General features: G+C 44.9%; 1 protein-coding gene and 9 non-coding genes across 11 annotated transcripts in view; 9 read left to right on the forward strand and 1 right to left on the reverse strand.

Moving 5' to 3' along the window:
- Sarm (sterile alpha and armadillo motif) overlaps nt 1-25,179 on the reverse strand; it is a 264,254-nt gene that overhangs the window by 234,312 nt on the left and 4,763 nt on the right. Inside the window, exon 1 of one of the 2 annotated variants that reach the window (XM_075889609.1) lies at nt 5,393-5,517. The exons of the other annotated variant lie outside the window; for it this stretch is intronic. Within the exon in view, the coding sequence (XP_075745724.1) occupies nt 5,393-5,467 (75 nt within the window). The 5' untranslated portion in view covers nt 5,468-5,517. Of the gene's footprint in view, nt 1-5,392; nt 5,518-25,179 lie in introns of those variants that run through there. 2 annotated transcript variants of the gene reach the window in all.
- TRNAL-GAG (transfer RNA histidin (anticodon GUG)) lies at nt 596-667 on the forward strand. The gene has a single exon. It is a non-coding gene; the product is annotated as a tRNA-Leu (tRNA).
- TRNAH-GUG (transfer RNA histidin (anticodon GUG)) lies at nt 931-1,002 on the forward strand. Its single transcript has one exon. It is a non-coding gene; the product is annotated as a tRNA-His (tRNA).
- Nucleotides 1,600-1,671, forward strand: TRNAH-GUG (transfer RNA histidin (anticodon GUG)). The gene has a single exon. It is a non-coding gene; the product is annotated as a tRNA-His (tRNA).
- Nucleotides 2,601-2,672, forward strand: TRNAH-GUG (transfer RNA histidin (anticodon GUG)). The gene has a single exon. It is a non-coding gene; the product is annotated as a tRNA-His (tRNA).
- On the forward strand, nt 2,940-3,011 carry TRNAH-GUG (transfer RNA histidin (anticodon GUG)). Its single transcript has one exon. It is a non-coding gene; the product is annotated as a tRNA-His (tRNA).
- On the forward strand, nt 3,282-3,353 carry TRNAH-GUG (transfer RNA histidin (anticodon GUG)). The gene has a single exon. It is a non-coding gene; the product is annotated as a tRNA-His (tRNA).
- Nucleotides 3,625-3,696, forward strand: TRNAH-GUG (transfer RNA histidin (anticodon GUG)). Its single transcript has one exon. It is a non-coding gene; the product is annotated as a tRNA-His (tRNA).
- On the forward strand, nt 3,967-4,038 carry TRNAH-GUG (transfer RNA histidin (anticodon GUG)). The gene has a single exon. It is a non-coding gene; the product is annotated as a tRNA-His (tRNA).
- TRNAH-GUG (transfer RNA histidin (anticodon GUG)) lies at nt 5,047-5,118 on the forward strand. The gene has a single exon. It is a non-coding gene; the product is annotated as a tRNA-His (tRNA).

A 25,179-nucleotide genomic window follows, 5' to 3' on the forward strand; every position in this document is an offset into this window, starting at 1 on the left:
TTTTTACCAAGTCTCAGCTCTGCATGGTTTTAACATGGCTTGTCACAATGCTCAAATTCTCTCATTTCCGTCTTTCAGGGAGGGTTCTGCCACGGCTAGAACGAATAAACATGAAAAGAAAGCGACGGTGCAAAGGCGTGGGGGGAAAGAGGGAGAACCTGGATGGCCCAAGACAAAAGAAAACCCGTAAAAGCGCACTCAACGTTTTCTTTAAGTTGCCCAGCGAAACGCCCATTCTCAGTCCTTCGGGATAGCCGTGATCGTATAGTGGTTAGTACCTTGCGTTGTGGCCGCAATAACCCAGGTCCGAATCCCAGTCACGGCAAAATTTTTACCTCTTTTTTTTTACCAAGTCTCAGCTCTGCATGGTTTTAACATGGTTTGTCAAAATGCTCAGATTCTCTCATTTCCGTCTTTCAGGGAGGGTTCTGCCGTGGCTAGAACGAATAAACATGAAAAGAAAGCGACGGCGCAAAGGCGTGGGGGGAAAGAGGGAGAACCTGGATGGCCCAAGACCAAAGAAAACCCGTAAAAGCGCACTCAACGTTCTCTTTAAGTTGCCCAGCGAAACGCCCATTCTCCGTCCTCCGGGATAGCCGTGATCGTATAGTGGTTAGTACCTTGCGTTGAGGCCGCAATAACCCAGGTTCGAATCCTGGTCACGGCAAAATTTTTACCTCTATTTTTTACCAAGTCTCAGCTCTGCAAGGTTTTAACATGGTTTGTCAAAATGCTCAGATTCTCTCATTTCCGTCTTTCAGGAAGGGTTCTGCCGCGGCTAGAACGAATAAACATGAAAAGAAAGCGACGGCGCAAAGGCGTGGGGCAAAGCGCGAGAAACTGGATGGCCGAAGACAAAACCCGTAAAAGCGCACTCAACGTTCTCTTTAAGTTGCCCAGCGAAACGCCCATTCTCCGTCCTCTGGGATAGCCGTGATCGTATAGTGGTTAGTACCTTGCGTTGTGGCCGCAATAACCCAGGTTCGAATCCTGGTCACGGCAAAATTTTTACCTGTTTTTTTACCAAGTCTCAGCCCTGCACGGTTTTAACATGGTTTGTCACAATGCTCAGATTCTCTCATTTCCGTTTTTCAGGAAGGGTTCTGCCGCGGCTAGAACGAATAAACATGAAAAGAAAGCGACGGCGCAAAGGCGTGGGGGAAAGCGCGAGAAACTGGATGGCCGAAGACAAAACCCGTAAAAGCGCACTCAACGTTCTCTTTAAGTTGCCCAGCGAAACACCCATTCTCCGTCCTCCGGGATAGCCGTGATCGTAAAGTGGTTAGTACCTTGCGTTATGGCCGCAATAACCCAGGTTTGAATCCTGGTCACGGCAAAATTTTTACCTCTTTTTTTACCAAGTCTCAGCCCTGCACGGTTTTAACATGGTTTGTCAAAATGCTCAGATTCTCTCATTTCCGTTTTTCAGGAAGGGTTCTGCCGCGGCTAGAACGAATAAACATGAAAAGAAAGCGACGGCGCAAAGGCGTGGGGGGAAAGAGGGAGAACCTGGATGGCCGAAGACAAAACCCGTAAAAGCGCACTCAACGTTCTCTTTAAGTTGCCCAGCGAAACGCCCATTCTCCGTCCTCCGGGATAGCCGTGATCGTATAGTGGTTAGTACCTTGCGTTGTGGCCGCAATAACCCAGGTTCGAATCCTGGTCACGGCAAAATTTTTACCTCTTTTTTTACCAAGCCTCAGCCCTGCACGGTTTTAACATGGTTTGTCACAATGCTCAGATTCTCTCATTTCCGTTTTTCAGGAAGGGTTCTGCCGCGGCTAGAACGAATAAACATGAAAAGAAAGCGACGGCGCAAAGGCGTGGGGGAAAGCGCGAGAAACTGGATGGCCGAAGACAAAACCCGTAAAGGCGCACTCAACGTTCTCTTTAAGTTGCCCAGCGAAACGCCCATTCTCCGTCCTCCGGGATAGCCGTGATCGTAAAGTGGTTAGTACCTTGCGTTGTGGCCGCAATAACCCAGGTTCGAATCCTGGTCACGGCAAAATTTTTACCTCTTTTTTTACCAAGTCTCAGCCCTGCACGGTTTTAACATGGTTTGTCACAATGCTCAGATTCTCTCATTTCCGTTTTTCAGGAAGGGTTCTGCCGCGGCTAGAACGAATAAACATGAAAAGAAAGCGACGGCGCAAAGGCGCGGGGGAAAGCGCGAGAAACTGGATGGCCGAAGACAAAACCCGTAAAAGCGCACTCAACGTTCTCTTTAAGTTGCCCAGCGAAACGCCCATTCTCCGTCCTCCGGGATAGCCGTGATCGTAAAGTGGTTAGTACCTTGCGTTGTGGCCGCAATAACCCAGGTTCGAATCCTGGTCACGGCAAAATTTTTACCTCTTTTTTACCAAGTCTCAGCCCTGCACGGTTTTAACATGGTTTGTCACAATGCTCAGATTCTCTCATTTCCGTTTTTCAGGAAGGGTTCTGCCGCGGCTAGAACGAATAAACATGAAAAGAAAGCGACGGCGCAAAGGCGTGGGGGAAAGCGCGAGAAACTGGATGGCCGAAGACAAAACCCGTAAAAGCGCACTCAACGTTCTCTTTAAGTTGCCCAGCGAAACGCCCATTCTCCGTCCTCCGGGATAGCCGTGATCGTATAGTGGTTAGTACCTTGCGTTGTGGCCGCAATAACCCAGGTTCGAATCCTGGTCACGGCAAAATTTTTACCTCTTTTTTTACCAAGTCTCAGCTCTGCAAGGTTTTAACATGGTTTGTCAAAATGCTCAGATTATCTCATTTCCGTCTTTCAGGGAGGGTTCTGCCGCGGCTAGAACGAATAAACATGAAAAGAAACGACGGCGCAAAGGCGTGGGGGGAAAGAGTGAGAACCTGGATGGCCGAAAACAAAAGAAAACCCGTAAAAGCGCACTCAACGTTCTCTTTAAGTTGCCCAGCGAAACGCCCATTCTCCGTCCTCCGGGATAGCCGTGATCGTATAGTGGTTAGTACCTTGCGTTGTGGCCGCAATAACCCAGGTTCGAATCCTGGTCACGGCAAACTTTTTACCTCTTTTTTTTTTACCAAGTCTCAGCTCTGCACGGTTTTAACATGGTCTGTCACAATGCTCAGATTCTCTCGTTTCCGTTTTTCAGGAAGGATTCTGCCGTGGCTAGAACGAATAAACATGAAAAGAAAGCGACGGCGCAAAGGCGTGGGGGAAAGAGCGAGAAACTGGATGGCTGAAGACAAAAGAAAACCCATAAAAGCGCACTCAACGTTCTCTTTAAGTTGCCCAGCGAAACGCCCATTCTCCGTCCTCCGGGATAGCCGTGATCGTATAGTGGTTAGTACCTTGCGTTGTGGCCGCAATAACCCAGGTTCGAATCCTGGTCACGGCAAAATTTTTACCTCTTTTTTTTTTTACCAAGTCTCAGCTCTGCACGGTTTTAACATGGTCTGTCACAATGCTCAGATTCTCTCGTTTCCGTTTTTCAGGAAGGGTTCTGCCGTGGCTAGAACGAATAAACATGAAAAGAAAGCGACGGCGCAAAGGCGTGGAGGAAAGAGCGAGAAACTGGATGGCTGAAGACAAAAGAAAACCCTTAAAAGCGCACTCAACGTTCTCTTTAAGTTGCCCAGCGAAACGCCCATTCTCCTTCCTCCGGGATAGCCGTGATCGTATAGTGGTTAGTACCTTGCGTTGTGGCCGCAATAACCCAGGTTCGAATCCTGGTCACGGCAAAATTTTTACCTCTTTTTTTTTTACCAAGTCTCAGCTCTGCACGGTTTTAACATGGTCTGTCACAATGCTCAGATTCTCTCGTTTCCGTTTTTCAGGAAGGGTTCTGCCATGGCTAGAACGAATAAACTTGAAAAGAAAGCGACGGCGCAAAGGCGTGGGGGAAAGAGCGAGAAACTGGATGGCCGAAGACAAAAGAAAAGCCGTAAAATCGCCCTGAACGTTCTATTTAAGTTGCCCAGCGAAACGCCCATTCTCCGTCCTCCGGGATAGCCGTGATCGTATAGTGGTTAGTACATTGCGTTGTGGCCGCAATAACCCAGGTTCGAATCCTGGTCACGGCAAAATTTTTACCTCTTTTTTTTTACCATGTTAACTATGCACGGTTTTAAGATAGTTTTTCACAATTTTCAGATCATCCCTTTTCCGTCTTTCAGGAAGGTTTCTGCATAGATTTGTATGACTCCCTTTATTTTTTTCACTTCTTTTTTTATTTTTGTCTTGCCTTTTTATTTTTCTCATTTTGCGCTGGTTAATTGTTTTCTATGTGTTTTCACAGTTTTTATTTTTGTGAAGTGTCTGTATTGTAGTGTTTACTTGCCTTGTTTTATTGCTTATTTGTATTGTTTTATTTTTGCCTGTGCCTGCCCTAAGACTTAAGGGGTGTTCGACGGCACGTTAAATGAATGACTTATTGATTCATTGATTGATTGAATAATATTTTCATTATAGACGGTAACAATGCCCTCCTTTTTGTACGTGCGTCCTTTGAGTTCGGTACATGGTTAAAGAAAGATAGATAGATAGATAGATAGATAGATAGATAGATAGATAGATAGATAGATAGATAGATAGATAGATAGATAGATAGATAGATAGATAGATAGATAGATAGATAGATAGATAGATAGATAAATAGATAGATAGATAGATAGATAGATAGATAGATAGATAGATAGATAGATAGATAGATAGATAGATAGATAGATAGATAGATAGATAGATAGATAGATAGATAGATAGATAGATAGATAGATAGATAGATAGATAGATAGATAGATAGATAGATAGATAGATAGATAGATAGATAGATAGATAGATAGATAGATAGATAGATAGATAGATAGATAGATAGATAGATAGATAGATCACACGTGTGGTGTGATCATCCCCACACGTGGTCCTTTCACCACAGAATCTGTCGTACATTTACGTGCCGGCTAATTATGACCATAAAACTTGCGTTGTGTCCGTAAGAAACGTGTCCGATGTAAAAGAAACGAAAAGGTACCTACCATCACATTACTCTGTGCATCGCTTACTATAACGCCTGAATTTCGTCCTTCGGGATAGCCGTGATCGTATAGTGGTTAGTACCTTGCGTTGTGGCCGCAATAACCCAGGTTCGAATCCTGGTCACGGCACGCTTTCTTTTTTTTTGCCTGCAAGTCATTTTGCTTTTTATTATAATGTAAAAGCACGTGTTTACAAGTCATGTTGAGCGACCATTACTAATATTCCCGGTGCTTCAATCATCATCATCATCCCGAGGTCTGCTGACGGCACTATTTACACTGAATAATGTTTCGTATACGATCCTGGAGCGCTCAAACAAGTTGACGGACGTGCACAGGGGTGGTGTGCCTTGCGTAGTACACGTACTCTCAAAGGCGATCGATGTACCAAAACAGTACTCACCGAGTGGCGCCTGTAGATTGCGGTGTCTTTCCTAAATTGAACGCTCGCCACCTTCCGTGAACGTGAACGTCCCATGGCGAAGAAGTCGTCACATTAATGAAGTTCCCACGGCGATCGGCACAAGCAAAACCACACGATTCAATCCAATTCATCGGTGACAAGCGCGACTCGTCATACACACGCTTTCGGGCAAACGCACACGAGGGACGGTGGCCGCGCAGAGTCACATGCAACGGGTGATAACAATCTATGAAACGAGTCTTGCTATCGCTTCATCCGTGGCCACCCATCTCGATTCTTCGTTTTTTTCCCCTTCTTTTTATATGCATTCCACATTATGAGGTCATCGGTCGAGGTGATCAGCTACCGTATAAGCTCTTGTATTACACGCGCACCCTTATTGCACGACCGGGAAAAATAAAGGAAGGGTTCATCCACGCAAAAAAAAGGACAAAAACAATTCGTTTTAAATGCGTATGCAGCGCATTTTATATAAGAACAAAGGTAATTTAACAAATTTTGATCCGTCAGAACGTATTCACCAAAATAGTTTCTTAGTACAAGGGAACGCAGGAGTTTTTTTTTTTTCGGTGTTGCTAAAATGCGGGAACTATGAATTAATTTTGACCATCCTGTTTTCTATGACATGCACTGAGACCTAGTGAAAAAGACATGGAAGTCGTCGGGTTTTGTAGCCGCGAAATTGGTGTTGCTGAAATATACAATCAAACATGCGGAATATGCACGGATCAATGCGAAAACAAGTCACATGTAGCCACCAAAGAACTGTCGCGGGTGAGGATTCATACAGTGGGTGTTCTTAGTGAGCTGATGCATACAGCGGGCGTTTAGCTCGACAATTGGCGGCCATGAGAAAAGAACGGCAATTGAAATCGAAAACCGATCGAAAAGACTGGCAGGGAATGAAAAGTGTTTGTTGAGAGAGACGAGTGAGATTATCGCGAGGTTGCAGCCATCAAATTATCGGCGCGTGCAGAGTCCCGACTACGCGAATTAGTCGCGTGTTAAGAGCTGGAGCTGCTTTTAAACCAGCATGTACAGTATTTAAGGCAGGGTCTTATGTCATCTGCGAATATACTCGAAATAAGCCGTTATTTTTTTTTTGTTATATCACTCAATCATCCAATGCTGAAATGCGCACATCCGTGCCAGCCAGATAAGACAAGCCGCGCTAACTAAGAACAATGATTCCATTGTCACTGTTAGTGATAACTCGAACATTGTGTACGGTTTCAGGCAGGTTAACATTATATACACCACTAGAGAGGCGCATGTCGACATTGTATTAGTGATGAGAAGAGTTTGTCCATAGCTCTTCAACGTACGATGTCCTGCGGAAACACGCTTACATATCACTCTATGTCGCCATGAAATCGACATAAATGGCAGATCTTCAGGGCGCCTTCCTGTCTCCACAAACATGCCGCAAAGTCAATACGACTCGCTGTAAAACAGCGTCAGCAAGAACAACACACCAGCCCAGAACGAAGATGCGTATACACAAGAAAAATCATGCACATGTCATTCTCCTCGTCTCATCTTTTGTTCTCGCTGGCACTGTTTTACTGCGAATATGAACCAAATAACAAGCCCAAAAGTACATTTCGACTAGTAATTACGACTATCATTTTTTGTACTCATGTCATAGGCTTCGAACCGGGAAAGTTATGGCGTACCTCAAACATGAGTGTATCACTGAATCCCCCACCTCTGCCTATACAGAATGGCGGCACCGAAACCCACCCGTAAGTATATAGAACCTTCCTCTTCTCTTTGATTCCTTCATGCCACACTTGTCCGTCACAAATACAGGGTCACCCAACTTGCATCCTCTTTTGCTTAGCGTTCCCTGTCTTACTTTTATCTTTCGCTCTCTCTCACTTTCTCTATCTACAGATTAATTTCAGTCGCGTAACGTGGGAGTTATTGCATTTGCACACTCGCAATAAAGAGATTACATGCAAAAGCAGCCTCGCAATTACTTCGCCTGTACATCGCCATGCTTCTGCAGCTGCCAACTCACCGCGAATAGGACAACGCCAGCCGACGCCATGTCACCGGTACTGTCGTGTGAGACTGCCGCTGCTGCTAAGGTGAATTCACGCGCTGCTTCGCTGGACACCCGACAGCTGCATGCGTATTCGACCCGGCATAGACTGATCACCCAATGCATATGCTACGTAGTGAACGAGGCACACTTGGAGAGCGAACGGCTTGAGCGATGCTTTGGCGCCGTGTCTGCGGGCAGCGAGACATGTCTGCCAGCGACCGCCCGTCCGCCGGCGACCTTGGCTCTTTGTTCGCGTGCATTAACTTCGATGCTGGCAGACAGTATGCATGGCCGGCGACGTAAATGGTCGCGAGTCCGCGGGTACCGCACATATACGTCGCGGTTATTGATATACGAAATGGACCGGCGCGCGTCCGCGTGCAGGAGGGAATATGTCAGGGGCGTGTTATGTCATACGAGCACAATGCTGATGGTGATGCGCTCAGCCAGTGACGGTCGATCGAGGAGGAACCGCTTGCGAAACGTAACGTTGGGTCATAGCTGCAGCGAAGTGAATGTAAGAGAGAGAAAGAGGGAGAGAGAAAAGAAAGAAGATGGTGCGTGAAAAGGCACGTGGATCATCAAGTTGACTTCTGGGTCATTTGGTACGAGGTGCAATCAAACGAAATAAGTCCGAACGACGCAGCAAGACAGGGAACAACGCGGGCAGTATACTACGTCATAACTATAGAGACCGGATAGTAGGCAAATGCCTATTTTGCTCACGATCTAATCGCGCCACCTTGATATATGAGCATGAATTAGAGGTTAAGAGGGGCCTTTATAGTGTTTTAAAGTGCCTCTAAATGCCTATTTCCAAAATCGCAAACTGCGGTATAAGCTACCTTGGCAAGAGAAGCAGCCAGGAGCTGCCCATGTATGATGTAAGAAAGAAGGTTTTGTTCGAACGCGCTGGGTGAACACGCAGAAGCAACTGGCTACAAAATAGACCAGAATAGGAATAAACTAATATACATATATATATATATATATATATATATATATATATATATATATATATATATATATATATATATATATATATATATATATAAAGGGAAAGAAATGTACTTCCGGGCTTTTTTCGACACTGTAAATCCAGACGGCGGCACGGCACAGATTTTTAAATTTAATGATGGCATCTTACCCATCATAACGCACGTACGTCGTCGTTTATTATATACATAATGAATAATCAGAGTGTTTGCAAATTCTTTTTTCTTTGTGAACGAGACCCCCGTGCGGTAACTGAAACGCTCCGCTTTTATGTGAGCAATCGTAGTCGGTGCTCATTTCGACTCTATGGAATTGAATTAACATCCACACCAACATAGAAAAAGGGAGGTGACAGTGTCACTGTCGGCGGGTGTGACAGTGGCGTAGCGTACGTAGCGCGCTGTGGCGCGTCGCCGATAACTTTTACTGCAACTTTTCGGATTGTGTAGCCTGTAGAAGTCCACACACATAAAGTGAGAGTAAAACAACGCTGTACAAAGGTAAAAATACCACGAAGTCGCAGTGAAAAAAAGCCACAGTTTTGCAACAAAGGCGAAGCAATTAACGTGGTGACAACAAATCGGAAGGTCACGCGAAGAATGGCAAACATATCGAAACGTGCCCCGCGTTTCTCACGCGCAAAACATAATCACAGGTACATATGTACTCGAATAAGCATCTCAGTTGTTCCTTCGCTGTGTCTGAAAAGCGCACCCTTTTCGCAAACGGAGACTATGCAACGAGTGCAATGATCTTTGTGCGCCCGGTAACTGCAACTGAATCGTTCCGGTGAAAGCCCAAGGCGTACGAATGCATGCACCACGAGGTAAGCGAGCGCACGCGTGAGCGTCCCTTTTCCGCGGGGCAAAGTACGCGTGGGAAACGAGAGCGCGCGCCGCCGCGTCGTGACGATATGGCGACGCGCGCTCATTGCGCCATCTCGCTGGTAATGCTGAAAACACGATAGTAGTTTCCTCGAGATTCTCATCGTCAGCGGGAAGTGGTAGATATAAACAGCTTGCTGTTCGAACGATGAAGGAGGTGTTCCTTCGTGGTTCAGTGGCTAACGCCTCGCACTCACTATTCAGAGGTGAGACGTCGGATTTCACGCGGCGGAGTCTTTTTTTTTCTGGATTATTATTTTTTCTTGCGTTTTCACATATATAGATACGTATACACATACGGTGAATGACGGCGACGCCGGTGGCAAAATCGAGCCGAGAGTGCCCATGTAATTGCTATCGCAATAAAACTACGCATCCGAACACCAGCTTTTCTTCGACAGAGCCAAGCGAGATCGCGTGATTCAACCCTGCACGTCACTGCGATTGCAGAGCCCGCTCCTCGAGTGGAGGATTTCGCGCCCAATTCTTTTTCCAAACGTGCACAATAATTTAATCCGATGATGACGCGCGCGTCTCGTAATGGACACAGCGTAACATATAAGCTAGATTTCTCTGTTTGTGCAGTGACGGTATCTGTTGTCTGTTTACGGCGAAACCATGGATGATCTCATCTCCGAAAGCAAAGAAAGAAAATAGCCTCATCTTGCTGGCACCAATACCGTCGGCTGAGACCAATAGGTTGAGCAGCAAAAGCTTTTGATGAATCGTTAACGATGAACATTAGCCGCTCACCGCGCAACTAACGACGTTGCTAGCGCACGCGCAAGTGTGGGAAACATCGCTGGAAGCCCACTCACAGCGTCGAGTTCGTCATTCCGAAGTTGTGAAACGAGGCGTTCAGACAAAGGGAACAGCACATCAATTAATTTGATGGACACCGTTTTGAATGCGATGTCAGTGCCTCCGCATGCAGTCTAAGTTAAAAGTGTTCGATATGGCTGTTACGTGCCATTGTTAAACGACGCACGAGCACACCACATGATTTTCAGCGGATGCAAACGGACGTCTGACGTTCATGTTAGTGACAAGAAGTAAGGAGTATACGTTAAAGCATCACCATAATTTGGGGACATAGGCATGTAGCGCCATCTGTCGTCAGCGACAGCAGGGGTAATGGACTGGGAAACAGGTGAAAAAAATACTATCTGACGAGTAAAGCTAGTTACCAAGACAAACTCCCGGCTATATGCAGAAAATACCCACTGGAACATTCTGGTGAAATCACATTGTCACGCAATAAATCTCGTGGCTTCCCAGAGTGTACTATTTTACAAAGAGACCCCATGTGTTTCCAATGGGCTATGTTCAATTGTACCGGGAGACCACACGTATTTTAGTGTAACACAGCACTTTTACTAGAATGCTGAAGTGGACCTTCGCTCTACATAACGGGGAGTCGCTTTTGATAACTAGCTTTCTTCATCAGATGTGATTTTTTTTTGCCTAGTTCCCATTCAGTTATGGCAGAACACCACTGATGCCACTGAGAGATGGCACTAGGTGTAGATGTCACCGAATGCTGAAAATGCGTACGCAGTTGTGTCCAGCTTACAGTGCTGGACCTCATATACCTGCCTACGGGGAGCGGGGTAGGCAGGGCGTCATCCGTAATCACCTAAAGGATGCGGAAAGTCTGCCCATATTTTTATTCAGTCCGACCTTACCCGTCATTAATTGGAGAAGGGGGTTTGCCAACATAGGTTTATGAAATAATGACCAATGAATGCAAAATGTCAGAGGCTCGTGGTCTCGAGATGGTCGAAATTTTCAGAGCCCTCCACTACGGCATCGCTCAATCGTATCGTAGTTTTAAAACGTAAAACTCTAAATGTTATAATTATATTGATATGGGGTTTACCGTCCCAAAACCACCATATGATTATGACAGACGCAGTAGTGGAGGGCTCCGGAAGTTTCGACCACCTGTGGTTCTTTAACGTGCACCCAAAGCTGAGCACACGGGCCTACAACACTTCCACCTCTATCGGAAGTGCAGCCACTACAGCCAGGATTCGATCCCATGACCTGCATGTTATTATTATATTACATTAACACCATGATATAATGAAGACTGATGGACCCTGATGCTATATTCTAAGAACTGTTTGCTGACCCTGATGTTATATTCCAAGAACTGTTTGCTTCCCGTCTTCACTCCTGAGACCGGGGTCTAAACATAGGTCGATTTGAGAAACACGTACCTTACTTTTCATTTTAAAGCTTCGTTCTTCCCGATAGGGATCCCTGCGAGCGTCTGTACTACATATAACTGGCAAAGTAGACATTTTCCGTTGATTTTACTGGTTGTAGCTTCCACATTGTCACGCTATATTGAGAACCTGTTTCATAATGTAGCAAAGTCATGTGGATATCGCGTTTGAGACATGTCGCTTGCCGCTAAACTTTGTAAGTGCAAGAAAGGGGGGGGGGGGGGGATCAGTGCACGCGTCAGCGCTTAAAACAGCACGCATGGTTCGTAACAATCTTTTTTATTTTTATTCGGAAGACTGCGCTTTGGCATAACAAGCACACATAAAAGCAACACAGGCTCATCACACAATAAATAAACAGGTAACACACATCCATAAAGTTTAACAAAGATCGGTGGAACGGTCCTCTTATCCACTCTTGTAAGTCCGGAGGGCAAACGCGACGGTGACCCGTCGTTCTGAGATAACGAAGGCACGCTTGTTCTACGCCCGGGCACGACCAGAGCAAGTGTGTGACGTCCACGGCAGTTATGGGAGCGTCCCAAAAGGGGCAGGTGGTTCCATAAGCTGCGCGGTACTGTTGCGGCCAATGGGCGGTAACTGCCGGCGTAAGAGCAACAGTTCGTGCAGTATCCGTACTTTGTGCAGTGATATTACATCCGCGCGTTCTCTAAAACAATCTGAACCATCGATTTATTCGATTGATATGTGGGGTTTAACGTCCCGAAACCACCATATGGTTATGAGAGACGCCGTAGTGGAGGGCTCCGAAAATTTCGACCACCTGTATGGGGTTCTTTAACGTGCACCCAAATCTGAGCACACGGGCCTACAACATTTCCAGCTCCATAGGAAATGTACCATCCAGCCTCATTCGCCTCTCTGTCGGCAGTGCGAACACGTGTTCTTTCGTGTTTACGCGAGATTACAACGCCCTCCATCACTTAACCCTACTGCGCCGTGCATATGCCATACGCTGTTGCCGCTCGTCAGTGACACCGTCTTGTCATGCCGTCTTAGTAGCATTTCGAACCGTCCCAGGAAAGGAGTGTGTATACACAGCGCGGTCATTAAAGACGTACTTCTCCGCTTGGCGCCGAGTCAACTCGGCGGGGGTACCGGCTTCTAATTCGGTCAACGCGGCAGCTCGAGCGAGCGCAAGACATGAATGAACGGTCTCACGTGATTGCGCGCGCACCTTGTACTTCACCGCGGTGCAGGTGACAGCGCAGTGGCATGTGGGCGGTGTGTTGCACTATACACAACCACGCTCTCGTATATCACGGGAAACGTCCGCGAACTCGACACACGAGTGACACGTGATGCACGATCTGCTTACGTCACAGACAGGAAGATTTCCAGGAGGCGCATAGCTTTATATATACATTCCCCCCCCCCCCCCTGTCGTTGTGTTTTTATAACGCACGAACGGTTGCACTCGAGTCAAAGCGAATCGTGAATACGTCGCTTTTTGTACGTACTTCAGGAGAGGCAACGTTTATCCTCATTATCAACCTAATCATCATACCCCACTGCGGGATGTAGCGCTCTCCATATTATGTATCCCTGCGTCAGCTGTTTTGTGCCTGCAAATTTAGTTAATAACCTTCAGCACACCCCTAAGTTCTATTATACGTTCAAAGCAATAAGCTTGATTGCTTTTTAATGTAAACTAGAAGATCAGCTACACTTCATTATCACCATCATCAGTAATCATGAATTGCAATTCTTCCCCTGAGTTACTCAACAATGCAATGTCATCGGCGAAACGCAGAATACTAAGGTACTCTCCCTTAACTCTTCTCTATACCGTAATCTATAACGTCATGTCCATGCCTAAAATGATTGATTGAATGAATGATTGACTGATTTATCAGGGTAGCAAACTAGACGTATTCTACCTAAGTTTCTTATGTATCTCTTAGGTTCCTACCCTCTTTCTTGATTGACTCATTGAATGATCGAACGATCAATTAATCAATCAATTGATTGATTGATTGATTTGGTGAGTGAGTGAGTCGAGTCAATGTCTTCAACAATTAACTTGCATTCACCACAGGTCGCTCATTGGCCACAGCGATAAGAAAAAAGTATTGATATAGCGCGCGACATCTACGTCGGTGCCACGTATCGCGGGTAACGTAAACATATTTTAAACTCCCACGCGTCTCTTAACGTAACGCAGTGAGAATGTTTGGCACTTAGGCTGCATGTAGACATGATTTAAAAACAATTGAGACCGTGAGTTGTGCACAAGGGGTTCCAAGCCTCAAAGAAGTGCGGTAATAAGCAGCCTTTTTATATATTCGATCTTTATTCGTTCTTTCTTCTTTCTTTACTTCTGTTGAGCTCTTACTCTCTCCTTATGCACATCTTAATCTTTCTTGATCTCTATTTTTCTTCAAAATTTCACCTTCCTTTCTCTACTTCGCGCTGGCTTCCAGCTTTTTTTTTTTCCAATCTTATGCTCGGTTTTGCCTGCGTTACGCCAATCGCATTAGCATTTTTTTGCTAATAATGAGACGTTATTGTCATCAAGGCACTCGAAGAACAAAGAGGAAGAAAACCTCTCCTTGGCGCGAACTCGCGCATAAGTTGTACGAGTGGAGCGTTGGAGCGTTGCGCAAAGCGGCGATGACAGCGTACTACAGCAGGTGGCAACTCGGCCCGCTAAAGCGCTCCGCACAAGAAGTAAGGAAAACCACTGCCCGCAACACAGTGATCTGTGTTTTAGAGGACCAAATAAAAGTTTATTCAATCCAATCCAATATCGAAAGGGTAGTGGGCAAAGAGGCTAAAGCTATAAACCCCAGCAGAACGCGATAACTAATAAATGCAGCACGCACATACAGAAAACAGAAATATGAGTGAAGCTATACCTTCGCGCTTCATGCAGCCCTGATGCTTCACCAGTTCTTGTTTTGCGTTCTACTCCACACGTCCACGAAGACCATCGTCTTCAGATTGTTACTCCTCCATATTGCTGCTCTTATCTTTTTTTTTTACTTCGATGTTCTGAATAGCTCTCCAGTATTTATAGTCTCAATATTTATACGGTGTTCCTGGAGGATAGGCGATAAGCGCTTCGCAATATTCCGTGCACGATCGTCGGATACAGTCTGCTTGGGGTAGGATGACTCCTGTTCTAAGGAATATTTAACGTGAGCGATTGTAATCAGTCATTCCTTTCTGAAACGAGTATAAGTTTGAGGACCGTGCGAGTTATCAGCAATACGACCTGGCGCTCCTGTAGGTATACATTAAAAACTGTGTAGTATAGTGACTATACATGCATATGGTATGCATAACTATACGTGTTCGGGCCAATTGATGGTGGGTTTACTCTTTCTGGCCTGAATATAACGGTCTCAGTGTGTCTTTCTGTCTCTCTCGCTCCTCTTTGCAGCCATCTTTTTTTTTCTTTTTCTCGCTGCCTTGCTTTCTCGCTCAATCGATAGCGCTATGGCCTTCTGTGCCATGGGGTTTCGCCATCAGTAACGCACTTATTCTGGGAGAGGAGGGAGTGGGAAAGAAAGAAGGAACCGTGGGCGAGCCACAGTTGTCTGGCTTCGACGCGGTCACTGAATGCCGTTCACTCTCGCACGCAGTATCTAGGGGGCGACTTTGCTGTAGACGTACACGGCCAACCCCGCGAGCACGCACGACTGCTTCGGTGAACTTGCGGGAATAAAAGGTCACAGCTGGGACTACGCCCGCGCTGTATTTGCCGCCATCTCAGGCGATATCCAAGTGGGATCGCCGCTATGCTCGTCACCTATCACGCAAGTGGTACACTTAGGGAGATAGTCAACAGCAATTTCGAGCGCAAAGCACAAAACAAAGAAACAAGTAAAATCACAACATATCCGCGAAGTGAATGATGATGAGTGGGGCGAAGCGTCCGTCAGCCCGTCCGTGCTTCCGTCCGTCCGTTCGTTCTTGCTTCCATCCGTCCGCGCGACCATCCATGCATCCATCCATGCGTCCGTTCGTCTGTCCATGAGTCCGTCCATTCATATGTCTGTCTATCTGGTCGTGCGTCCATCTGTCCTTACGTCCGCGCGTCTATCCACCCGTCCGTCCGTCTCCTAGTCTGTCTGTCCGTTCATCCACGCGTCCATCTAGTGAATGCTTCAAGTACCGCCACCTCCCATCTCGCATGCCCTGTGGCACATACCCGCTCTAGACCGGGTATGTGCCACCGGTGGCTACGTACTACTACATACTTATGTACAAGGGATGGACAGACCCACTCCTTGAGGAGCTTCGTCCCTAACCCCACCCCCCCCCCCGACACACACACACACAGTCAGTTGCTTTTATGTATGCGGAAGTTAGCTGTCATATAATTTTTAACGCGGCTTTACCCATTTATATATCCTGCACGGAACATATTTAGTTTATTATTATTAGCTTTTAGAGTAGGAGAGGTTTAGGAGAGGCTGGCGCCCTAGATTTTATACGTTGTCATACACTCAAAAAGAACAAAGCAATCCCTTGCTCTATTGAGAAAACGAAAGCTAGTCAAGCTTGATGTGTGCATACCTTTCTTTCTTTCTTTCCTTCTTTCTTTCTTTCCTTTTTCCTTCTTTACTTCTTTCTTTACTTCTTGCCTTCTTTATTTCTTTCTTTCGTTCTTTTAGTAGTGGGAATATCCCGTCCACGTATTCAGCATCTAAACATTTGAGGTGCCTAAGGCAACAACGACGGTCAAGCGCCGATATCCAGGCAACATTAAAATGTGGTAACGTGAATGACATGTCAACTGGTTGAACTCAATAAAAGATGAAAGCGACACATTAGGAACAGATTATAACCGACAGTACCAAGCCTGAACGAGCATCAATTACTGGAAAACGGCGCATAAACATGCTCATGTTATCGGCGCAACTTTGATGACAGCATTTTTCGTACTCGTGGGCCGCGGGCGTGAAGTGTCTGTTCTTTTCTTTCTTTCTTTTTTCTCTCTGTCTCTTTCGGAGCACCTACAATGTCATCGATACTGTCCCATAGCAGAGTGACTCTGAATTGTTCAACACTTGTTCTAAACACATTTGTGATGCAAAGAAAAAAAAATCACAGCCTATTCACGAAGTGAATGATGTCTATAGTGGGTGAAGCTCCGGGGGAACATTAACCCCCGTACATTTCCCACTCGATCATGCAAAGACGTGACAACACGTTTCTAGAGTATATACAAAGCTGTTTATTAATCACAATTCACATACGGTGTTGAAATGTGGGCGACGTTTCCCTTTCATTACATATACATATTTACGTTTTATTTGTGTGTTCTTCGTTTACCATGTAATGTACCTATGTAAACATATCTTTTTGAAACAATTTTTGGTGTGTCTGTACATGTTGTGTTCAATTGGAATGACCTGTTCGATTGTAATTGATGCTCACTGTTCGTGAGAATAAATTTCTCTAAACATTTGATCGGTGAAATGTAAAGCTAAGGGTTCCTGTACAAGATCCAACCTGAAATTTTGAGAAGCGGACGTTCCCGTTTCGCTCCAGCTTCGCGAGGCCGCCAGTCTGGATCCGCTAGTCTGCGCTGCCGTGCTGCAGCCGCTCTATCGTCGAGTCCGAAACTTCGGACTGCGTTGTCGCGCTGCCGCGCTGCGAGCTGTGGTGTCTTTATTCATAACGAAGTGCACTCCATGCACTCCTTCATAGATTATGAGAAGGCGTTTGACTCAGTCGAGACATCAGCAGTGATGCAGCCACTACGGAATCAGGGAATCGGCGAATTATATATACATACTGGAAGAAATCTACAGCGGATCCACATCCACCACAGTTCACCATAGCGACAAAATCCCAATAAAGAAGAATGTAAGGCAAGGAGACAAGATCTCTCTAATGATATTCACCACGTGTTTACAGGAGGTTTTCAGGCGAGGACCTCGGAAGATGTTCCTAGAACGATGTGTCCCTAGCAACCTAGCCCCGGGCACAGCAACAACCGTTGATCAAATAATGTTTATTCAACTCAACTCAACTCAGGGCCCAAATTGGGAAGAGTTAGGGATAAGAGTTGCCTTGATGAGTAACTCAGGGGAGGAATTACAGCTCAAAATTACTGAAGTAAAGACGGTGTGGTGAGTAAGGAGTTTACTCAATGGGTCTGATAATAACTGACATACAATAAGACAACCTGATAACACGAAGACGTTCTTTATATCGGTCGAGGACAAGAACACACACGAAGAAATCTCACAAGGAACATCAGGACGATACGAGGTTTAAGAAAGTCTACTGGCAAGTTCCTGTCCTCGCTAGACGCAAGTCTACATCTTAACAGTCAACGCAATTAAGTTTTCAAGACGACACTCACGCACACCGTCGTTGCGGTGACCGCAGCACCGGGCAACGTGGCGTTGAGTCTGTCGCGGTAGCGTCCACGGTGGGAATTAACACACCTTCTCGTGTAGCTCGCTGGCTCGAGCTTGCGTCGATGTCCCGCACCCTGACATCTTGTTGGCGTCCAGGTGACGCTCGACCAAAGCGAACGCCCAGGACACGGGGTCGAAAGTCCCGACAGCCATCGAAGCCGGCCTCGCACGCTCGCCGCACCAGTCTTTTTTTTTTTATCCCTTTTCCCTTTCGATTGTGCGCTCAGGATTTCGCTCCTATGGCGCTCTCGTCATAGTCATCACACACGGAGAGCAGAAGAGTAAGGTCTGAAAATTAATATGCACAAAACTAAACCATTGTGCAGCAGTATTGGCAGAAAACAACGCTAAAAATTGTAAAGAAATGTGTATATTTAGGACAGGTAGTAACCACAGACTCGAACCACGAGTGTGAAATGACTGGAATAATAAGGAAAAGGTGATCAGAATGGTAATCTGCTACTGAACCTCAAGAGGAAAGTATAACAGCTGCGTCTTGCCGGTATTACCTAAGGAGCAGAAACCTGGAGGCTTACAAAGAGGCGTGAGCTTAAATTGAGGACGACGCAGCGAGAGATGCAAAGGAAAATGATAGGTGTAACCTTAGGAGACAAAAAGGCAGCAGAGTGGGTCAGGCAACAAACTGGCGTTAAGAATATCATAGTTGAAATCGAGAAGAAGAAATGGACATTGAACGACCACGTAAGCACGTAGGCGTGATAACCGCTGGTCATTAAGGGTAATTGACTGGATTCGCAGAGAAGGCAAACGCACGAAGGGGAGACAGAAAGTTAGGCATGTGGATGATATTAAAAAGTTCGCAGGTGTAACGTGGCAGCAAACATCACAAGACCAGACTGATTGGCGGATCAATGGAGAGGCCTTTGCCTTGAACCGGGCGTAGTCAGGCAATCGACCACCACCGCCGCTGCTGCTGCTGCTGCAGCTGCTGCTGCTGATGATGATGATGAACACTTAATGACCTTGAGAGAAAGAGCCGGGAGTGAGCACGTTTTTTATCTCTTGGGGCGCCACAGACAAAGAAACAGCGTGCCACAAGGACCGCCCGCAGTCATCGTTTGAGTTTGAGTTTATTCAACCACGTGACAAGTACACGAAAATACAATGTATACGTGGTTCGGTGCGAAGGAAAAAAAGCTGCATTTCACAGCTTGACTGGCCCCTTCACCCAGAAAAAATCCATACTACTAATTTACAAAAAATTACAAACATTACAGGCAGCGGAAAGCGACAATACAAAAAGAAACACGCATGTGGCCCATGACGGCAAATAGTAGAATCACAACTCTGAAATACATACAAAAATATTCATAACAAAGCAATGCATGAAAGAATAAAAACTGAATAACCATTACAGAAATCACCCAACATTCATTGACAACGCAATCAGCACATCCGGTTTAACATTTCAGTTTTAGACAATATACGCAGATTATCAGTTGTTAGTTTCCATTTGTTCATCACACTTCGAAGGCGGTAACGTAGTGTTTCAAATCCATAGTTTGTGCGAGGACAAGGTACGTGCCAAGTCTCCGTACAGCGAGTAACGCGACTGGCAGGATTTGGTTGAAAGGTGGCCAAGGTGCGTAAAAAGATACTTCCTTTGCGTATTTCTGATTTAAATGCTGACAGAAGCTGGTATTCGTAATAACAGGTAATTCTTAAAATTCTATATTTTGCAAATATTGAAGCAGTGTGTGCGTTATAAGATACACCTTCAATGCACCGCAAGGCATTTTTTTGTAACACGACCAGGCTCTTTAGAGATGCTTTAGAGCCTGTAGACCAGACCAGATGACATTAGTGTAAATGTGAAGAAAAAAGAGCATAGTACACTAATATTTTTTGTTTCCCAGGTAGTATGTTTTGGCATCGACGCAACACACCTAGAACTTTACAAAGTTTGTGACTAATGTGTTCTGCATGGTAATTCCATGCCATATGTTCGTGAAAATGGACACCAAGAGTTTTAACTGTTTGACAAAGTTTAATTTCAACATTATTAAATATTAGCTTGTGAGACGTTTTAAATGACCTGGCTTTCGCACGGAACAGTACAGCCTTGCTTTTAGGGCAATGAATGTGTAGAGAATTTGCCACAGTCCAGGCATATATTTTATTTAGTATTTCATTAGCAGAAACAATGAGGTCATCAGCCGTTTCCCCAGAAAAAAATATACTAGTATCGTCCGCGTAGATTACATATTCTACAGAGCTGTCAATACGTACAATATCGTTGATAAAAATATTAAATAATAGGGGTCCCAAAATGCTATCTTGAGGTACGCCATTCTTAACGTTCATGGATGATGATAGCTCCCGATTGATTGACACACATTGTTTCCTATTAAATAAGTAGCTTCTTTTTAAAGCTAAAACGGTATCGCGAACTCCATAACAGTGAAGTTTTTCTAGCAAAATATCATGGTTTATTCTATCGAAAGCTTTCGAGAAATCTAAAAATATTCCTAGGGTAAGTTTTTTTGCTTCTATATTTTTTAGAATCAATTCCTTTTGGTATAGTAAGGCACTTTCGGTTGAGAGGCCTGACTAAAAACCGAATTGTGACGGCGTAATAATGTTGTGTTCATTAAAGAAATTTGATAACCGAATGAAAATACGTTTCTCACACTCTTAGAGAAAACTGGTTAAATCGAAATTGGCCTGTAGTTTCCTAAATTGCTTTTGTCCCCACCCTTATATATAACCGTTACTTTAGCGTTTTTCATTCTCTGAGGAAACAGCCCAGTGGTGAACACGAGATTATAAATATGTACTAAGCAGGCGCATATGAGATCTAAAATGTATAATATAGGTTCTAATTTTAAGCCATGTATGTCTTCGCTTTTACTCAATTTGAAATGCTGAAAAACGCTGATGACCTCTTGCGCGTCTGTAGGATTTGCAAACACAGAATTATTTAAAGCAGGAGGCAAATAACCTGATGAATCACAATTATGACTACTGTCAACTAGTGATGTAAAGTACTCGTTAAATTTGTTTACTAGTACTGCGCCCTTGTAATTTTATTTTCGATCACCAGCTCACTGATATCATTAGACACTTGTTTGGTAGATATAATAGCGTTAAGTTTGTTCCATAATTGCTTATAATCGGTGACACCGTCAAACATCTTGAAGTGATAATCGCGTTTAGCTTGTTTTTGTAGTTTAGTGAGTTTGTTTCTGTATAATTTAAAAGCTTTAAATTTATCCGGGTCTCGCTTTATCAGAAACTCTTGATACAACCTATTTTTGTCTTTTATCATAATGAGTATTGCGGAAGAAATCCAAGGTTTGCGCGCTCGTTTTGGTCTCTTTAAAGCTTTGTGTGTAAAATGTTTTTATACACTGAACATAGAGTATCAATAAAACAATCATAAGCAAGATCAGCAGAACTAGATAGAACGTTGTTCCAATTGAGAGTTCTAATTTCCTCTCTAGAAGAAGATAGCGTTCGCGCATTAATTTGTTGAAAGTGAGTGGCAGGAAGGATTTGACTCCTTACACTGGTGATGTTTTCTATGACTAGATATATGGGCAAATGATCACTTATCGAGGCACGCAGGACGCCTGCCTGTAACGTACTGTTTGTACTACTTGTGATAAACAAGTCTAATAGAGTAGAAGTGGTATCAGTAATACGTGTTGTAATTGTAATTACGTTTGTTAAGAAAAAAGAAGCAAAAAGGTATGAAAGTCTCCTCTTCTACCTACGAACGGCGCACTCCTGGCCGCCGTTTCCAGGGCGTGCAAGCCAGGACAAGGGACATCGGAGCGACAAGGCTCGAGCCTGAGGTGCTTCGGCCCTAACAGTCCTCGCTTGATCATCAACGTTACACAAGATCTTGCAACACAGCGCAGACATCAAGCACGTGAACACAAGCTTTTTTTTTACATGACTTCGCAAATGTACGCATTTGTGACGGTGCAGGCACCGCCAGAAATATTTTAAATGCTCTAGGATCCATCAAAGACGAAATCAGAGCACGTAAAAGCAAACAACCTAACAGCCCAAAATGATTGCATCTGTGTAAGCGCTTATCTGTGCACTGCTTATCGGGAAGGTGCAATCTTTCAAAGCGCACTAAACTTTCGAAGTTAGCTCTCACAGGCAGATATTTTCGTATTGTGGTAAAGCACCACCCGCATACTACCATCTAGCGCTACTGAAGTTCAGAGGCCTCACTTCATTTGTAAAATTATTATTTTAATTTTGTGCATGAAATATGCTTGATATTAGAGGCCCTTTTTAATAATTTTCCCGGCTTTGGTGCTTGAACAATGTAGTCGACTGTTGTCTTTTTTATCGTTTATGTCGCCGGTTAGCAGGATTTTGTAATCATGAATTTCATACGCTGCAAATGATATATGTTCAATAATAGTTGTCATCAAGTACGGTAGGAGCTAATTCAGCTCCTAGCAGGGGAACTTATTCCGTTTACATTCCTCGGTAATATTTGAGGTTGTTGACATAAACAAGCAGATTCTGAATTATTGTATTAGCGTGTGTTGTGTGAGCTGACATATGCCTCTTGTTCGTTTACATTAGCCTTATGTATTGTGTTTCTTAAATATATCGAAAATATCAATTTCGTAAATGTACCACATCGCGTGAATGCATCACACTAGCGAGCGCTCGATTGTAACACGCGAGTGATTGGACATTAGAGGGGCCCCGCAACACTTTTGCAGCATGGTCAGAAAACGCTGCCGATCGGTGGTGATCTGAGAGCAACTGAGCTTACACACAGCACGAAGCCGAGAGTTGACAAATAATTCTCAAACCGAGCTGGAAAGAGATCTCTCAACTCTTGAAATGATGTCATATATCCCCAAATTACCGGGCAGGGGCGGATCTATAGCCGCCCATTATAAAGGGGGGGGGGGGGGGCGATCACTTGCAATAAAACCGAAGAGGGGGGAAGGGCGTTATCCTGAGTTTTTCTGCTTTGAGTGGTCACTATCGTCGGAAAAAAACACCATGAGAGCACAGGTGTACGCAGACCCTTTTCTTTTCTCACTGTTTACTTTCTCTATCTCTTTTAAAATCCCTTCATATTCCATTCCCTTGTCAGGTATACTGCTGAGGTGTCGCCCTTTGCTGCATATAGTAGCAGGGCTCACGTTTCTATTTTCTCCAATTATTAAAACCACTACCCCTCCCCCCTCTCCCCCTTATCTAAGCAGAGGTTGTTGCCTAAGCTGAGTGTACGCCAACTTTGACACTATTGGCCGTGAGGGGCTCCACTAGAGAGGCCAGCGAAGCGATCGTTCGACATCACAGATAAGATGTGTTCAGAAAAAATGTTTATCGATTTAAAGTACTTCGTACTCAACCATGAGAGAGCAGCAAAAGGGCGGGAAATGCGGTGTTCTAGCAGACAACGCAACCTGGCATCCTATGAGTGACGTCATCATGTTGGTGGCGCCACGGTATGTCCTCGGGGCCTTAGCCGGGCCTTTATACACTTCCCGCAAGGTGGACGCGCCGGCTAAGGGGTACGACCATGCTCGATATGATTCCTTACTGGGTGCCAATGTTTACTGGTGACGGACCAACCACTAAGGTGCACTAAACTTCAAACGTCGGAAAGGAAGCACTTTGTTTAATTAAAGGAAATGTGCTCCTCTCCTCACAAATTTTTCGCACCGAAAACATGCAGCTACCGTTTGTCTTTTTACTGTGGATTTCCGTAGTGAACGCTGTCATCAACTAGCACACTGTAGGGGTATCAGATTCGAGAGGCATGATGCCGTAGACTGCTTCTGTGGTTTCTGAAAAGTAACATTCTTCTGAGGCTACCATTTTTTCCTGTTTGGCCCAAGCTATCATTGTCAAGTTGCACAGAAAGCGTGTCTGTTGTACGAGCACGAGTGTCATAGGTGATAAGCATGTTTCGTCAGGTAGTATGTGTTGAATTGTAAGTAGGTCTACTTTTGTATGCGCAACGCTAGTGACCAGTAGTAAAGTGATTGTCTCTTGTTTGAAGTAAATAAAACTTTTCTCAATCTGTTCTAGCGGGACGTCTCAATGCTCTCCCATAGTTGAGTACGAAGTACTCGAAATCGTTAAGCATTTTTCTAAACCACAGCTTACAAAAACCTAGGTGAGGCTGTGGCTGCGAACTGCCGCCGGTGGACTTTGTGGCTGGTACTGGGCCGAATGAGTCAAGAGATCCTCGCGTTTCTCTCTGAGGAGTTTTTCTTCCTCGGGGAGCACAACTTTCTGCGGCATTGGTCGTGCCCTTTCGTCAATGCTGAACCTGAAAGGGTAAAACTTATTCTTTTGACCGACGTGGTGCTAAGCAGCGCCCGTTGAGTAGTCGCTCGTGATTTCGTTTGTAACCAATTGTGTTTCATTGCATCTATTGTATCGCTATACCATTCATTGTATCACGATATCGCATGAGTTCTTGTGTACACGTATACGCCAACATTGTCATGTATATTAGAGCAATGATGTTTTCCTTGCAGCCTAGTGATGTTTGTCGTGGTACATAGATGTGCCGAAGTGTATGTTCCCTATTACTAAATGGTATGACACGTTTGTTTTCTGTACATAGTGTAAATAAACTTTTTCGAAACTCGATATCTCGGGACGACTTTCAGTTCTCCCATAGTAGTGCAGCAAGTACTCTGAATCGTTAACAACTTTTTTTCTAAATACACGTCCTTCTTCGCCTTCGTGGGCTGTAGTTGTTTGTGCACGTGCTCGCACAGCGAATATTTTCGCTGTATTCCACGTCTCTGTCAATACATAAAGACTGGGACGGCCTCCTGCTCTCCCGTATCACAGTAACGAGTGCTCTCCATCGTTTACCACTTTTGCTAAACATATTTGTCAGCCATGTGCCAACTCCCCTCTGAGCACATCTTTCTTTTGTTTGTATCGCCTACTGATCATTTCTACGTGTAGCAGGGCGCATATATAACCTTAAATCACTCACCATTTATCCTAAACATCCGTGAAAGATAGCTAACGGCTTTCCCATAGTTAAGTACTTATAGTGCTCTGAGTCGCTCACATTTTGTTATTAACACTAAGTACAAGTTTGCGTCGAAGCGACGTCCCGATTCCCCGATATATTAACCAAACCCTTTCGCTGTGCGACCAAACAATACTTTGCATTGAAGAAAGAGACAAAGAAAATTCACACTGACCTACGCAGGTAGGCGTTGTT

This window comes from Rhipicephalus microplus, chromosome 3 (assembly GCF_043290135.1).
Source record: "Rhipicephalus microplus isolate Deutch F79 chromosome 3, USDA_Rmic, whole genome shotgun sequence".
NCBI classification, from domain to species: Eukaryota; Metazoa; Arthropoda; class Arachnida; order Ixodida; family Ixodidae; genus Rhipicephalus; species Rhipicephalus microplus.